Here is a 17,541-nt window from a genome sequence, read left to right on the forward strand (position 1 = left end):
TGCCATGTTAAAGCCGGTCAGGGCCGTTGCTGGGTATCTTTCATCGCCTACGTCATTATTTATAGCTGAGAAAATAACAGGTACGGCAATAGTTATTGACCTCGCCAAAAATTCATTTTTTTTCATTAAGCTTTTTATTTTGCCTTGAATTATTTATTTTTTTACAATTAAGGATCTTTTCATCGTAATGGTAGCTGCGCAAATCCTCTAACAAACCACTACTTTTTAATTATTTCGTATGATTTCATTCTGAAAAATGAATTTTTATTAAGTCAATTGCCGACCCATTCTTGTATACAAATGAATCCATATCAATCAGCTACTGAGAGCAAATTATCGTAACTTTCAATTCAAAACACACGGTAATGTATGCTCAGTTGCTCTCAGTACGGGCTCGCTGGTGAACACTGCTCTATTCTCATCTGTCGTGGTTTAGCAAAGGGAAGACTCTCTCAGAGAGACTAATGCACAAAATATTTTGAGCATCACCGATAATATCGGATTATGGATTCCATATTTATGCTTGTTATCAACGTTCGTTTTATTGTTGTTTCTTGTTAATGGGGGGTTAACAACTGCACCGCTTAAAATTGAATGGAGAGTGAAAGTTTGTTAGTCTTCCCTTCCCATTTTCTGCTCCAACACTGTTGGACCAACAGAGACCGGCCGGTTTTCTTATCAATTTTCTCTTTTTTCCCTAGCAAACTCTCATCAATCAAATAAACAATTTGTTTTTGCCTTTCTAAACTCTGGGTGTGTTTTGCAAATTGCAACGTCTTCAGTTATTCGGAAGCATTACTAGAGTGCAGTTGGAAGTTTCTCATTTTGAAGAGGAGATCTTTTGTGTTTATTAAAAAAAACATTTTTTTAGCTTTTTTAATTTGTGCATTATATTTTATACTTAATCAGTTGTTTATTTTGTATTGAATATATTTATCTGCCATAATGCCAATTGTGCAAACAGGTAAGTGGACAACTGTGAGATATGTTTATGACATCTAATCTATGTGGAGTGGAGTGCGTTTATGGCTTCTGATCATAAAGTAATTACGGATTTTGTTGTTGTGGGGGGAGGTTATTTGAATTTACCTCAAAGAATGTGGGTCATTTTGAAAATAGTGTTGTTGACATGTATACTATGAATTTATTTTATGGCCATAACTCGTGATCTTTTGCAACAAACAGGGATATTAAAATTAGTAATCTTATATTAAAGGTATCTTCTTAATTTGGTAGTACGTGACAAAATATGAACGGTGAATTTAAATTTAAACTTTAATCTGTACGCCCAAAAAGCCAAGGATAACACCAATCTATATTGTGAAGATCACACATTTATTGACAGATCCAAAAAGGACCTAGTGCTATTCTAACCGGCATTTTTTAGAGCACCCCGAGAGTGGCAGAGGTATAAAGAGTGCGCTATTCATATAAGAGCCCTCCACAATTTACGATGTGGGATGTTTGAGATGTCATCCGAAACGCGAAATCATCCAAAGCTTTCTGCATACACGGATTTTCTATGGTAATGAATAAGCAACTGGGTGAACCCGGAGATACTTTAGTATTTGACAAATCTCCTTAATTTATCGTTAGCCTGAAGCCTAGAAATTTTGAACTTTTGCAAATAAAATATTTAAAAAATTACTATTACTACGTTGCGGTTAGTAATAATTTTTAAAATGCCACGGTATTCCACATCTAGACAAAGATCTGGAATAACCCTGGTAGTAAGTAGTTTAAGGGTTATTAAAAAAAACTGTAACATGACAAGTGTCACATACATACACTCCGGTTCATCTGAATAGAACCAGCCAATATTTGTCTACAAATACCGTTATATCAGACGAAAGGTGAGGAATTGTAAATTATAATTTTGTGGACATGTAGAGTATATAGTAGCCGATATTTTCAATACCTAACATGTTTCACATATGCGTCATAAAGGTACTTTTTACTCGCTTTATGAAAAAATGTCAAAATATTAGCATTTTTAATGGTTCACCAGGATAGAACCACCCTAAGAATTTACACAAATCCTTTGTTAGATGTGGTAAACTTTAACAAAAAACTATTTATAATTATAAATAAATGCCGTGAGTGTTAATTGCTATCAAATATAGTGCAAAAATGTGTATTAGGGTCTTGAAATTTGATGAAAATCGATGCTTAGAGCTCCAAAAAATATTTTTATGAAGAAATCGGTAGAAACAATTTATAAAGACAACATTTTATACTGAATTATGTTCAAAATTTTCTATACTACAATAAAATTAGAAAAAAGTTACATTTGATAGGGTTATGAGTCCGAAAGAGAGGAAATATGGTAAAGATAATTCAAAATTCTACCTTTCCAATCCAAGAATTGATATTTTATCTCAGGAAAGTGAATGCAAATCGATGGGTTCCACCCAGTTTCGTTGGCTGTGGCCATCTACAGGTCCAAAAAGTAAAGAAAATTCCACCGCCGAACGCTCCATGTCACCATCAAGGGCTTTGATTTAGAAGATATCGCATGATATGGAAAGCACAGAAACATAGGTGTTTAATTATTCCTTATGTTGTGGTGGGTTCTTGTGGCTTTTTGTTTGTCTTTGTTGTCAGCCAATGCAGCAAACCATGTATTTTGTTCATCAATGATTGCAATATTATACGCGACATTTATATCCAAGTTATGTGAAAAGTGTATATGAGAAGTATATACACTCAAATCAAAAATTTCTGGGCTGGTTTTCTGGGTTGACAATACTTTTTGTAAACAAAATTAGATTATGATAGTTCCTACAATCGGTATTGTTAACGATTTTTACAATATTGCGGAAATTCGAAAGTTGTTTTTGTTTTCTATTTTTGGAACAAAAGATGGTATTTTTGGATTTGGATTACAATGTTTGAACAAAACAAATAAATTTTTGGAACCAAAACAGATATTTTTGTTCCAACAAAAGCGAAAAATATTTTTTCTCTGCGTGTACGATACGAGTTTAGTAAATATGTTTTCCGGAACTTTCGATGCCTATATCTCGGGAAGTATTCATTTCCAGGACAAAAATTATACATCGTTGGAATGGGCTATGTGTGGGGAAAATGTCGATTTTTTCCGCCAGGTGCCTCTAAAGGAAATTTGTTCCCGACTCGCTACTGCTGGCAGTTTGCGATCTACCAAGGTGGGATGTTGGTAAATTTTGGAAAGATCTACCCTTATGGCTTTCCGTTCTACACAGAGACATGGATCTAAAACGGCGTTTGCATTAGAGCTTTTTGTCGGGTTAACCTGCTATGGAATTTACATTTGAAACCCAGTTGGTTTATTAAATCCGTCTGTCTGTCATCTACAGGAACGTCGGTTCTCTGTTTATAGAGACACATAGTAGTTTGTACGCGATCTTAGCAGTAACTATAGTAACTAGTTTTTACGTCGTCGTACCCGATCGTCATTAGCCGAGCTCGCAAAAGCATCAATCAACACGTTCCCCATCTTCGTGAAATTAACCAGCTTCGTCGCTCCCGAACTCTATCATATCCTTGTTCACGATTATCATCTGTCGAGTTCCCTAACTCTGTTCATTATACCCTACACCACTATATGGGGAGGGTAGTATGAGTTGGTTTTGGCCTAAAAGTTTGTAACACATCGAAATAATGGCCGTAGATCTATACTTATTCATGTCTCGACGAGCTGAATCGATCTGGATATGTGTGTCCGTCCTTCCGTCTAAACCTTGTAATCACGCTGCAGGTCGTAACTTTGATCGGATCATCAGCAAATTTTGTGAGTTTATGGGGGTCCCAGAGGGGAAGGAAGAAGCCTATTGATTTTGATGATGGTCGAATAATATTTGGAGAAAAAGTCAGCGTATTATTCCAAAGCGAATATCTCTGCTTCTATAAGGTGCCGAACAAAACCTGGCAATGAAAGTAGAAAATATCACCTTTACAACGATGTAAAGAAGGTTGGCGTAGGTGGTCAAATAACGGAGATATCGCAATAGTCGCTAATCCAAACCAGTTTTTCATTTGTGGTATTTTAATTCTAATGACGAATATCACAGTCAAAGCCTGAGTATGAAATTAGAAAATATCACCTTTACAAAGTAGGTTGGCGTAGGTTGTCAAACAACGATAATAATATCGATAATATATCCCATTTTCCATTTTTTTTGTAATCACGCTACAGGTCGCAAATTTGATCTGATCTTCACGAAATTTTGGGGGCTGATGGGGTCCTGGAGGAGAAGAAGCCTATTGATTTTGGTGATGGTAGGGTCATATTAAAGGGTCGGAATGGTCGAAAAAATTCTGAAGAGAAAAAGTCAAGGTTTTATTCTTATGCAAAAATCTCCGCTTCTGTTATGAGTATCCATTCCAAAGCAAAGCCCGATAATGAAAGAAGAAAACTCCACCTTTACAAGAATGTAAACTAGGTTGAAGTAGGTGCACAATCAACGAAGATATCACAATATTCGCTTATCCAACCCAATTTTTCATCTGTGGGATTAATTGTAATGACGAATATCATAGAATGATTATAGTCCGGTCAAAATAGACATTGAAATAGCAAAAATTCCCACAGAGCTGAATTTTGGTGGAGAGCTAGGGTTTGTCATTAGAAGCAACGTCCTAAAAGTCCCCATCGATCCCATGTGTGCAAAAAAAATTATTCGGGGTCAAAGGTCAAATTTTAAGGGTTTTTTAGGGTTTCAGATTTATTTTTTGAAAACGGTTGATCTAATCAAAAAATGACTAAAGTAAACATTGTAGACAGGAAAATTATCTACAAGTTTGGCTTTTATAATTTTTTTCCTAGGAGGAACCATTCTTGAGATATAGCTGTTCTAAAAAACACATGATTTTTATGCACTTATAAGGGAAATATGCACATATTCAGAAGAACCGGCTAAAATAAACGAAGTAATCGGGTCTGTCCCCCAAAAAAATATATTTTTTCTTGAAGAGCGAAATTATAGCTATCTTCTAAAAAAATCCAACAAAATCGGAGCGTGTTTAGTAGAGTTATTCAATGTTAGAGTCATTTTATGCAAAAATAGCCCATTTAACCTACATGTATAATCGAAAGCCAACGGGAACGACCACAACGAAAACTCTCCGATTTTTTTTTCAAGTTTTGTCGGAAGGTAGGGTTTGTTGCGTTGATTACGGAAATGTATAATTTTCAACGGTTGCGGATCCTGTTCGCCGGGTATTCGACCCGAAAGGCAAAATTTAAAAACCGGGTTAGACCCGGTTCTACTGAACCGATTACTGCAAAGTGGATATCGTTTGAAAGCTTACGGAAGTATCTAACACATAGTGTCGTTACTTTAACCGGTTCGCCTCATAATGTACTTACGCGGCTAATTCTTTATTTGACCTTTAGATCGCGATATCTCGAAAATGGTAAGTCTTTTTTAAGAGTCATAAAGATCGCTCTTGTAGACAATTATTGAATCTACAACTTTTACTTTAGCCGGCTTTTGCTAAGTTTTACCGTTTTTGAGAAAAATTAAAAAAACTGAATAATGCCTCCAAAAATAACCTTTGACCCCGAATAACTTGTTTTGCACACATGGGATCGATGGGGACTTTTAGGACGTTGCTTCTAATGGCTAACCCTAGCTCTCCACCAAAATTCAGCTTTGTGGGAATTTTTGCTATTTCCCCTTATACGCATGTCTATTTTGACCGGACTATTAATGAAATTGACTAAGGATCCCAAAGCAAAATATGTGCGATTTTGATGAAATTTGGAATGTTTGACACAATATGGTCCAGAAATAAGTGTGCCAAATTATTTCGAAATCGGTTCAGATTTGGATATAGCTCCCATATATATTTTCGGCCGATTTCACGTATTTTCTGTATCAAACACGCTAAATATTTCCGATTTCGATGATATTTGGAATGGGTGACTGAATTCAGTCTAGAAATAAATGTGCCAAATTATATCGAAATCTGAACCGATTTCAATATAGCTCCTGTATATATTTTCGGCCGATTTCGCGTATTTGGTGCACCAAACACGTTATATAAATCCGATTTCAATGATATTTGGAATGTGTGACAGAATTCAGTCTGGAAATAAATGTGCCAAATTATATCGAAATCGGTTAAGATTTGGATATAGCTCCGATATATATTTTACATATTCACAGTGGTGTAGGGTATCATATAGTCGGCCCCGCCCGACTTTGATCCTTTCCTTACTGGTTTTTATTTAAAAAAGATTTTGGAGCAAGTGTGTCACATGGAAAAGTCCTGAAAGTGCAAGCCTTCCTCACGAGTGACTAGGTAGAAACCATTGCCCTCCCAGCACAGTATATAGAAACTATTCAGATTTGCTACATACAACTTTTCACCCCATCTTTAGTATTGGGATGACGTTATATTTTTTGATGAGACTAAAATTATGTTGTACTATCACGATGTACCTCAGAAAGTATTGCGAAAACCCCTTAAAGCCATGGAAAACAAAAATGAAATACATACCGTAAGGTTCGGAAAACTGTCAGTTATGGTATGGGGTTGTATACCAAGCAGTGACGTTGGTAACATCCAGATTCTGGGGGAAACAATGACAGAGGAGGTTTATTTAGATGTTTTAAAAAATGATTTAACCAACAGCGTCAAGAAATTTGGGCCTGTTGACCTTGAAAACAAATTGCAATATAAGTACTACCAAGACAACGACCCTAACCATAAAATAATTAATGTAGGACTTGGTTGTTATACAACCAAAGTCTAGATATTAACCCCATCGACAATTCATAGGTACACCCGAAGAAAAAAATCGGGAATAGGTCGCCCACTAACCTGAGGGACTAAATAAATTCATTAAAGAAGAATAGCAAAAAATACCAATGGAATATGATTTTCCAAAACTTATTTATCAATTTCAGATACGTATACAAGCTGTTTTTGATGTCCAAGGTGGGCATACGAAATATTAGAACCAACTTTTCGAAAAATACCGTACAAATCTGAAAAGTTGTCAATTTTACAATTCTTCGTTGCACAGTGGTGGCACTTACAAGGGAAGGTGTGACAAAAATACTTCTAAATGCTATATCGAACTGAAATTGTTATCATTGGGTCATAGTGGCCTAAAAACACTCTTCGTAAAATATTGGGGTCCTCGGTCCAAAATTTCGCGTGGTTCCCATGAAACGAATCATGTTGAATTTAAGTATTTTACTGTTACCAAGACATTGTTCAACCAAAATTGCTGTAATCCGGTACCAGGCGATATTATTGCATTGTAAGCATCACCACGAAAAAAATTTCAGTATTGGTCCATGATTTGGTTTACTCCCCTATGATTTATATATCGATTTATTTGGGCAGATGTCAACCAAATATTCTTAGCGACTATGTTCTTATAATGATCTCAGACTTCTGAACACCATCTTATGAAATGTCTTATCGGTCCACTTTTGACCACTGCCTCCATATAGGGTTACCATCCTTTTCTTAGTACTTTATAAGATTTAACCACATTTGTCTGCAGAATTACTTGTAATAATGTATTTTTGGTTCTCAATGCGGGAAAAAATCTCCAGTTTTAAGCGTGGTCCAACATTAGGGTGTCCCAAAAATAAAATAACTTATTTGTTAAAGTGAATACCCCCAAATCATGACCATAGAAATCGCTAATAGTACAAAAAACATTATATTGAAACCAAATTTAAGAAAGGATAATAAATTTACTTAAAAATATTCCAAAAAATATAAATTCAGCAACTAAAAAGGGTGTTAAACTTTTGGTCATAACTGCCAAAACCGCAAATTTCCGCAAAAAGTCTATACAGTTTTGAAATCTACAGGCGCTAGGCTTCACTTTGGTACTAGTGGCCATTTGTGCGAATTTGTGCAAAGTAACTTAAACTTTAAGGAAATCCATACATCTATATTAATTTTTTTTCATTTTGACCGATATTATAACCAAAATATATGGCAACCCTTGCAATTGAGAGGAATTTTCATAACTAGAAAAATGAAGCTAAGGCAATTTACTAAATGATTCAAATTAAGTTAATGCACTAAAAATAGTCCTTTGTTTCATAAATTCGCTTAAAATATAACCATTTTTTCTCATTTTTAAATACAATTTTTTCTTCAAAATTAGTCATGCTTGTGCGGCTTTTTCTCCTTAAGAACCGCGAAAAATGGAAAAAATAAGTTGAGTTTCGAAAAATTTGGAATGTTTTAAAGCGATTTACATCTTTAAATTTTTAAAATGACGACATGAATTTTTTGATTTTTGTCGTTGGGCGCATCCACTGTGCTATGTTGACGGTTTTTGGTGGAGATCTTTTGTGACCACTGGGAACCCCAAACGTTAAATTACGGGTAATTCGCTAAGAAAATGTAGTTAAAATCCACAAAATACCGAAAATCGGGAGGTACCGTTATATGGGGGCTATATCGAAACGTGGACCTATACCGACGAATTTCTGGGAGAAAGTTTTAAACCCCCAACGGAGACTAAGTACCAAATTTAAGCCATTTCGGTGTGATAATGAGGCTACAACCTTCAAAATACCGAAAAGCGGGTGGAAGCGTTCTATGGGGGCTATATGAAGGCGTGGACCTATACCGACAAATTTCATATGGAACGTTTAATACCCCAAATGAAGGCCAAATACCAAATTTCAGCCATTTCTGTGGAATATTGAAGCCACAACCTCCAAAATACCTGAAATAGGGAGGTACGTTCTATGGGGACTATACTAAGGCGTAGATTTATACCGACACATTTCATATGGAACGTTTAAAACCCAAAATACAGACCATATACCAAATTTCAGCATTTCGGTGGATTATTGAGGCCACAGCCTTCAAAACACCGGAAATAGCGAGGTACCGTTCTATGGGGGCTATATTAAGGCGTGAACCTGTACCGACAAGTTTCTGGGGAAAGTTGTGTACTCCCAACGCACAGTGGATGCGCCCAACGACAAAAATCAAAAAATTCATGTCGTCATTTTAAAAATTTAAAGATGTAAATCGCTTTAAAACATTCCAAATTTTTCGAAACTCAACTTATTTTTTCCATTTTTCGCGGTTCTTAAGGAGAAAAAGCCGCACAAGCATGACTAATTTTGAAGAAAAAATTGTATTTAAAAATGAGAAAAAATGGTTATATTTTAAGCGAATTTATGAAACAAAGGACTATTTTTAGTGCATTAACTTAATTTGAATCATTTAGTAAATTGCCTTAGCTTCATTTTTCTAGTTATGAAAATTCCTCTCAATTGCAAGGGTTGCCATATATTTTGGTTATAATATCGGTCAAAATGAAAAAAAATTAATATAGATGTATGGATTTCCTTAAAGTTTAAGTTACTTTGCACAAATTCGCACAAATGGCCACTAGTACCAAAGTGAAGCCTAGCGCCTGTAGATTTCAAAACTGTATAGACTTTTTGCGGAAATTTGCGGTTTTGGCAGTTATGACCAAAAGTTTAACACCCTTTTTAGTTGCTGAATTTATATTTTTTGGAATATTTTTAAGTAAATTTATTATCCTTTCTTAAATTTGGTTTCAATATAATGTTTTTTGTACTATTAGCGATTTCTATGGTCATGATTTGGGGGTATTCACTTTAACAAATAAGTTATTTTATTTTTGGGACACCCTAATGTTGGACCACGCTTAAAACTGGAGATTTTTTCCCGCATTGAGAACCAAAAATACATTATTACAAGTAATTCTGCAGACAAATGTGGTTAAATCTTATAAAGTACTAAGAAAAGGATGGTAACCCTATATGGAGGCAGTGGTCAAAAGTGGACCGATAAGACATTTCATAAGATGGTGTTCAGAAGTCTGAGATCATTATAAGAACATAGTCGCTAAGAATATTTGGTTGACATCTGCCCAAATAAATCGATATATAAATCATAGGGGAGTAAACCAAATCATGGACCAATACTGAAATTTTTTTCGTGGTGATGCTTACAATGCAATAATATCGCCTGGTACCGGATTACAGCAATTTTGGTTGAACAATGTCTTGGTAACAGTAAAATACTTAAATTCAACATGATTCGTTTCATGGGAACCACGCGAAATTTTGGACCGAGGACCCCAATATTTTACGAAGAGTGTTTTTAGGCCACTATGACCCAATGATAACAATTTCAGTTCGATATAGCATTTAGAAGTATTTTTGTCACACCTTCCCTTGTAAGTGCCACCACTGTGCATAGGTCCATGTTTTGGTATAGCCCCCATATAACGGTAATTTTTGACCGAACTACCTGTAATTTGACAGTTCAGGTTCCTAGTAATCACAAAATATCTCCACCAAAAACTGTCAACATAAGTCTATGTTTTGGTAGAGCCCTTATGTAACGGTACCTCCCGATTTTCGGTATTTTGTGGATTTAAACTACATTTTTTGAGCGAACTATCTGTAATTTCACGTTTTGGGTTCCCAGTGGTCACAAAGAATATCCACTAAAAACCGTCAACATAGGTCCATGTTTTGGTATAGCCCCCATATAGCGGTAACTCCTGATTTTCGGTATTTTGAAGATTTTAAATTTTAGGGTTCCCAGTGGTCACATGTTTAGGTATAGCTCCCTATCTAACGGTACCTCCCGATTTTCACTTTGATATAGCCCCATATAAGGTTCGCTACCGATTGAATACATTTTGTATGCCTTTTTAACTTATTTAGGTAGCAGTGGTCACAAAATATCTCCGCCTAAAATTGTGGACAGGAAAGAAAATAATTATTCCGTTTTAGTTCAGAATATTTTATGATGGAAGGTATAAAAAGTTCGGCCGGGCCGAACTTAACGCTTTTTTCCCTTTTTATTTTATTTTATTAATAAACATGTGTAAGAATTATACTGTTAACAAAAATATTAATAATGATATTTATTTATGCAAAATAAAATTATGTTTCATATAAAATTTTTTAATAATTTTGCTTTTGCAATAATTAAGTTGACTAACTCTATCTCCGCTTCTGATAACAAAGCCTGTCAATGGAAGAAGAATAGTTTACCTTTACAGTGACTTAAAGTGTGTTGTTGTACTATTTTTACTTGAATTGTAATGAGATGATATTCCAGATTTGGTTGGGCGCATTTCAACAAAAGTGACCAACAAAAATGAAGACATTCTGAGCTTTAAATTGATGTGAATTGCGTTACCGAAAGTGGCCAAATACTTGAGATATAGAAAAAGACGCTCAGATATCCCAATTTTTGGAATTTTATTTCCAATGCGGATATCTTTGCTTCCAAGGAGAGAGCTTGATAGTGAAACTAGACCATCTGAGCTTTAGTAGTCGACAGGGGTAGTGGTGTAGGGTATCACATAGTCGGTCCCGTCCCGACCATAGCCTTTGCTCACTTGTCATTAAATCGTAGAACCCGAATGCCAAACAGCTTCGCCTTCGCGACAGGCGCTAAAATTGATTGTCAATCAGGCTCATCGTTCTCGATCAGTGAGGAACCTGATCATTAACGCAGTTCGTCATTTAATAAACATGGTCAATACTGAAACATCAATCAACATTGCCATTCAAGATCATCCATTGCGTCTAGTCACCATTATCATCGGCCTTGCTACAAGCATCCCCCAGCCAATAATCCTATCGCATTTCATAGTTCTAATGCCAGTATTTAGATCAACAAACATCTGATTAAACCCTAGAAGGTGTAAAACTAGTATTTTATTTCGTAAGTTTTAGTGGGTACTTATTGAGACCCTGGACACGATTGGACTTACATCAGCCAACGAGAAAACCATCTTACAAAACATCTGGTGTAAATTAATTAACGATGTTTGTCGTTTCTGCTTGAGTATTTTTCGACAATACGTTTCTTAAACAGTTAGATATCAACAAATATGTTAATAATGTGCTATTGATTTAGATTAGCATATTAACACAGTGCCAAAAAAGGTACTATATGACAGGTTAATAAATCAAATTTGTTATCAGTTTAAGATAAAACAGTTATTTCGAGATATGAATAAGAACAATAGAAGACTAATTAACAAACATATACATATATGTATGGATGTGTGTTTATTTTATTTTCATTATAATTATAATCCTATGTTTTTCCTTTCTTCTATTCCACAGTTTTGGGACCCATTGATCCAAATCTTTTGGGTCGCACACTTACCCATGAGCATGTTGCCTTGGATTTTGAGGGATTCCATTGTGATCCACCAGAGGATTTCAAGCCGTTTTTTGAGGGAAAACTATGTATGGAAAATTTGGGCTTTGTACGTCAATATCCATATTCAAGTCGCGATAATACACGATTCTACGATGAAGAGACACGTACTGCGGTACTGAAGGATATAGAATTTTATAAGAAATTTGGTGGTGGTACCATTGTCGAAAATAGTTCTCATGGCTTGAAGAGAAATATGGAATTTATGGTAGAGGCCAGTAAAAAGACTGGCGTTCACATTGTTGCTGGCACCGGTCACTATGTGCACGATTTGCAGGAGAAAGATCACGTCAATATGACGGTGGAACAAATGACCGATTTGTATTCCAAAGAAATTATCACCGGTGTTGAAGTGGAGGGTGAGGGAATGGTTAAGTGCGGTTTCATCGGCGAAGTTGGCAGTGTTTATCCTATTCATGGTGAGTAAAAAAGAAAAAATCAAATAATTAATGTAAAAATAATATTTTTTAGGTTTGCTTTATTAGGGCGAAAGTTATTATTTGTGAAATTTTAATTAAATTAATTTGTGAATTGAATTATATGACGTAAAGAGTTTTTATGAGATTTCGTTAGATATCATTTTTCAATTAATTAAATAACGTAAAATATTATTTTTGAATCATTTTTAATAAGGAATTAAAAATTCCCTATATAAAAAATTGAAACAAATTTATAAATAATAATTTTATTTGCTAATTATCCAATTAATTAATTTATCCAATTTCCATTCAATTAAATGTATAAAACGTTCTCTTAACTTTGTTTTCTAGATTTTGAAAAACGTGCCATTAAGGCCACCGGTGAAATTCAAGAAGTCTTGGGCTGTGGTGTTTCCTTCCATCCAGGACGTGATGCTGAAGCTCCCTTTGAAATTGTACGCATGTATTTGGAAGCTGGCGGTAAGGCTTCCAAATGTGTTATGTCCCATTTGGATCGTACCATATTTGACATCGATCAGCTGTTGGAATTTGCCAAAATGGGCACATACATTCAATACGATCTCTTTGGCACTGAATGTTCATTGTATCAACTTAATTTAACTGTGGATATGCCATCGGATGCTCAACGTATTAATAATTTGATGCGTTTAATTGATGAAGGTTATGTTGATAGGATCCTGATGTCTCATGATTTGCACACTAAACATCGTTTGGTAAGTAGAGGAGAGGCAAGGGTGTTTTGTTTTATGTGAAATGTTAAAATTTTTATTGATTTCTTTTAGACTTCCTTTGGCGGCCATGGCTATCATCATGTCCATATGAATATTTTGCCTCGCATGTTTGCCAAGGGTCTGTCTGTTGAGCAAGTCGAACAAATGACTGTTACCAACCCTGCCAAATGGTTAGAATTTAATATTTAATTTGCAGTGCTGCCGGTAAAGGATCGAACATAGTCGGTACGTTGAGCGTCGAGTAATAGGAACCATGAAAATTTCAAGAAAAAAAATTGGCATCATCACATCATGCACGTTGTTGTTGTTTTAACGCATTAAAGTGACTCTCAAGGTACCGATTATGGATGACACCTAAATGTTGTATCAAAAACAATTTTATTATGAAATGTTGTATATATCCTATGTATGTTTGTTCATATTATTTGTAATTAAATATGTATGTATTTAATAATTAATTCTCATGTCTCGTAAAATATTAATAAAAATAAGAATATATGTTATTTTATTTTTAAGTTTTGTTTTCTTAGGACGAAGGCCATTATTTGCAAGATGTTTAATTAATGTTATTATTCGAGGTCATATACCTTAGGAGATTCTATTGAAACAAGTAAAAAAGTATCAATCGGCTTTGTCGACAGAGATATACCCTCAGCCTGTGTGGATTGAAATACTTTTTCAAAAAAAAAAAAAACTTATGTATTTAGGGGTTTTTTTCAAAGTTTTGGGCGAACCGACAAAAGTATGAATAGGATTAAAGCTCAAAAATTCGAGGGCATATCGATAGATAAAGCTTTTTTATCACCCTAGCCTACGAAAAACGTAATATCGCTGTAAACAGGGCCACTAGGAAAGCCTTCTGTAAAAATGTCCAAGAGATCCTCGAACAGACCCTTAACCACACAAAAATGTTGAACATATGTGTGGGTGGTACCACAAAGATTGAACAGATAGGGCACAAATTTGAACATAAACTAAGTTTCGACAATATTTATAGATCCAAAGTTTGAACCAAATCGAATACTTTCCCACTTTAGTGGGGGAGGTACCGGAAGAAGTGGACCTATAAGCACCACCTTCGAATTTCATTTAATATTCGAAGAAATATTACAATATCCAAAGTACGGACGAACGCAGTATTCGGTTCGAGCTCTCCAGCCACTACATATGGTGCCATAGGGGTTTTTACAACTCTCGGGCTGTTTTCTCAAAAAGTATGGACTTGTCCCTGAAAAAACTTTTACTGTCGTAATTAAGGCAGCGAGAGCAGATCTTAAAGTGAATTTATCCAACATTTTGTGTTGGAGGTACCTGAAGGAGTGGACAAATATAGTCCATATTCGAACCTGATCTATATCTGGTAGATATATTAGGATGTGTAAAGTATGGACCAAATCGGTCACTCCTATCAAGAATTATCGTGCGCTCAATTTTTCTGAACACATCTGAACTTTTATGGGGGAGGTACCTGAAGGAGTGAACCGATATGGCTTAGCTTCGAACTTAAACTAAGTTTGGACAAAATATTATCAAGGCCAAATTTTGGATCGAATCGGCAGATCCGTTCGAGAGTTATCTTGCGCTCCAACCACCTCACACGGTGTCATAGGGGTTTTTTGAACCTTTCAGGTTATTTTCTCAGGAAGTATGGTTTTGCACCTGATAAAACTTGTACCGCGTATGGGGGGCCGTGAATACAAGTTGTTACAACAAAAATCAAAAAGTTTCGAGAGCAGGTCCTAAACTGAATTTATCCGAAATTTTGTGTGGGAGGTACCCGAAGGCGTGAAATATTGCGAAAGCCATATTTTGGACCGAATCGGTTGATCCGTTCGAGAGTTATCGTGCGTTCCAGCCAGACGGACAGACAGACGGACGGTCATTGCTCAATCGACTCCAAATTGTCTGAAACACATTTCGTCCAAACATACTTGGGGTCTAAAACCATTATTTCGATGAGGCACATTTTGCCCGTATGAAAGTGTATATACCCCCGTTAGCATAAATGCTGAGGGTATAAAAATGATATCTATCGAAGACCTACACATGGGGACTATACCAAAACAAGAACCTATTCTGACGATTTTTAGGGAAGAAGTTTCGTGGCAACTGAGAACCTCAAATGTTCAATTACAGCTAGTTCGGTTAAAAATTTGTAACTAAAATCCTCAAAATACCAAAAATTGGGAGTACCGTTACAAAGGGGGCTATACCAAAAGATGGACCAATGTGGACGATTTTTGGTGGAGAATTTTTGTGACCACTGAGAACCTCAAATGTCAAATTAAAGATAGTTCGGTTAAAAATTGTAGCTAAAATTCTCAAAATACGGAAAATCGGGAGGTACCGTTATATGGGGCTATACCAAAACATGGATCTACGCCCAAAATGTTTGCAATATAAGTGTTTTGGTCACTAGGAACCCTAAATGTCAAATTATAGTTTATTCGATTAGAAAATGTGACTAAAAACGTCAAAAGAACTGAAATCGGACGGAAGCGTTATATGAGGGCTATACTAAAATCATCGTACTTGACCTGCCTGCAAACAGAGGACGCATCTTCCCAAAATTTCAGCGTCCAATCTTCATTTTTGTGGATGCTAGAGTGTTTACCACAGACGGATGAAAGGGCGGACAGGCATATATCGACTCAGAATTTCCCCCTGATCAAGAATATATACTTTATAGGGTCGCAAATGATTATTTCAATGCGTTACAAATGGAAAAACAAACTTAATATACCCTTCATACTATGGTTTTTGGGATTATTTGATTAGACACTTCAGTACCTAATAGCTATACTAGTTTCACCAAAATAAAGTGAATGCACCTTTTTCTGAACTCTCCAACAACAATTCTTCACTAACATTTTCAAATCACTTGCAATTGTCAAGTCTTCCGATGACATTTTGTTTCCCAATGAAACCCTACGATTTTTCCAGTATTAACAGTTCCTATGTTTTTAATAAATACACTTACAAAAACTACAACATTTAAACTAAGTAACAGTCAAAGTTCCGTGGAAAAAAAATTATTTATTCCGGAGATATAGCCATTTGAAATGTATCATGTGTCAAAATATCCCTGCTAATCAATGCTGTTCGCCTATTTCCTGATGTTGGCAAAATTAAGTAAATTTATTTACATTTTCTCTTGCAAAAAAAAAAAAACGGCATGCAATTGAATGAAGAATGTTAAAAAATAAAGCATACTTTTAGACGTTACACTAAACCTGTCCTCATTGAATGACAACAAAATTCTTCATTGTTTAATTTTCATGTAACAAGCGCCCAGCATCGAGTAGCAGCTACATTTTGACACAAGCTAAAGTTCAAATGGCAATAACTCCGCTTCTAAAAGGGCAATTATTACGAATCTTTTTCCATTATTTAGAGGAAAGAATGTACTTTTGTTATGCCTTTAATGGCAAGGCAAACAATTTTCTAGATTGTTGGAAATTTGTTAAATAGGAAAAAAATCTTAATTGCTATAAAAAAGGTTAAAAATGTGTCCTTTTTTAGCGCCCTTTTTTATTTTTATACCCTCCACCATAGGATGGGGGTATATTAAGTTTGTCACTACGTTTGTAACTACTCGAAATAATCATTGTAGACCCCACAAAGTATATATATTCTTGATCAGCGTGCAATTCTACATCGATATAGCCATGTCCGTCTGTCTGTCTGTCCGTCTGTCCGTCTGTGGAAATCACTCTAGCGTCCGAACGGATTGACGTAGGTTGATGAAATTTTGGGAAAATATGTTATATTTACGTAGGACTTTTGGTATTGAAAGCGGGCTATGTAGGTCCACGCTTTCATATAGCCCCCATACAAAATGACGCGTGACGCGTCGTCGTTTTAAGGAATTTTTAAGATATTTGGCCCATTTTACCACCGAATTGGTTGTAATTTGGTACTTTGTGTCTCCAGAGGCCAACAAATATTCCTACCAAAGTTGGGTTATATAGGTCCACGTTTTGGTATAGCCCCCATATAAGGCCCCATATAAAGTACGTCATTTTAATATATTTTGAATGTATTAGACCCATTTTACCACCGAATTGGTTGTAATTTGGTACTTTGTGTCTCCAGAGGCCAACAAATATTCCTACCAAAGTTGGGTTATATAGGTCCACGTTTTGGTATAGTCCCCACATAAGACCCCTTAT

General features: G+C 35.5%; 1 protein-coding gene across 1 annotated transcript; it reads left to right on the forward strand.

The window, feature by feature from the left end:
• Positions 1-727: 727 nt before the first annotated feature.
• On the forward strand, positions 728-13,877 carry LOC141391209 (phosphotriesterase-related protein). The gene is made up of 4 exons (XM_073964120.1): positions 728-964; positions 12,102-12,617; positions 12,969-13,351; positions 13,421-13,877. The coding sequence occupies exons 1-4, from the start codon at positions 946-948 to the stop codon at positions 13,556-13,558; spliced, it is 1,056 nt and encodes a 351-aa protein (XP_073820221.1). The 5' UTR covers positions 728-945; the 3' UTR covers positions 13,559-13,877.
• Positions 13,878-17,541: the final 3,664 nt, after the last annotated feature.

The sequence above is a fragment of the Musca autumnalis genome, unplaced genomic scaffold (assembly GCF_047663935.1).
Source record: "Musca autumnalis isolate F117 unplaced genomic scaffold, ASM4766393v1 scaffold_1, whole genome shotgun sequence".
In the NCBI taxonomy this organism is placed as follows: domain Eukaryota; kingdom Metazoa; phylum Arthropoda; class Insecta; order Diptera; family Muscidae; genus Musca; species Musca autumnalis.

Coding starts and splice junctions, on each gene's coding strand:
- LOC141391209 (XM_073964120.1), top strand. Junction 12,618..12,968: donor CAGTGTTTATCCTATTCATG/GTGAGTAAAAAA, acceptor TTTGTTTTCTAG/ATTTTGAAAAACGTGCCATT. Junction 13,352..13,420: donor TGCACACTAAACATCGTTTG/GTAAGTAGAGGA, acceptor GATTTCTTTTAG/ACTTCCTTTGGCGGCCATGG.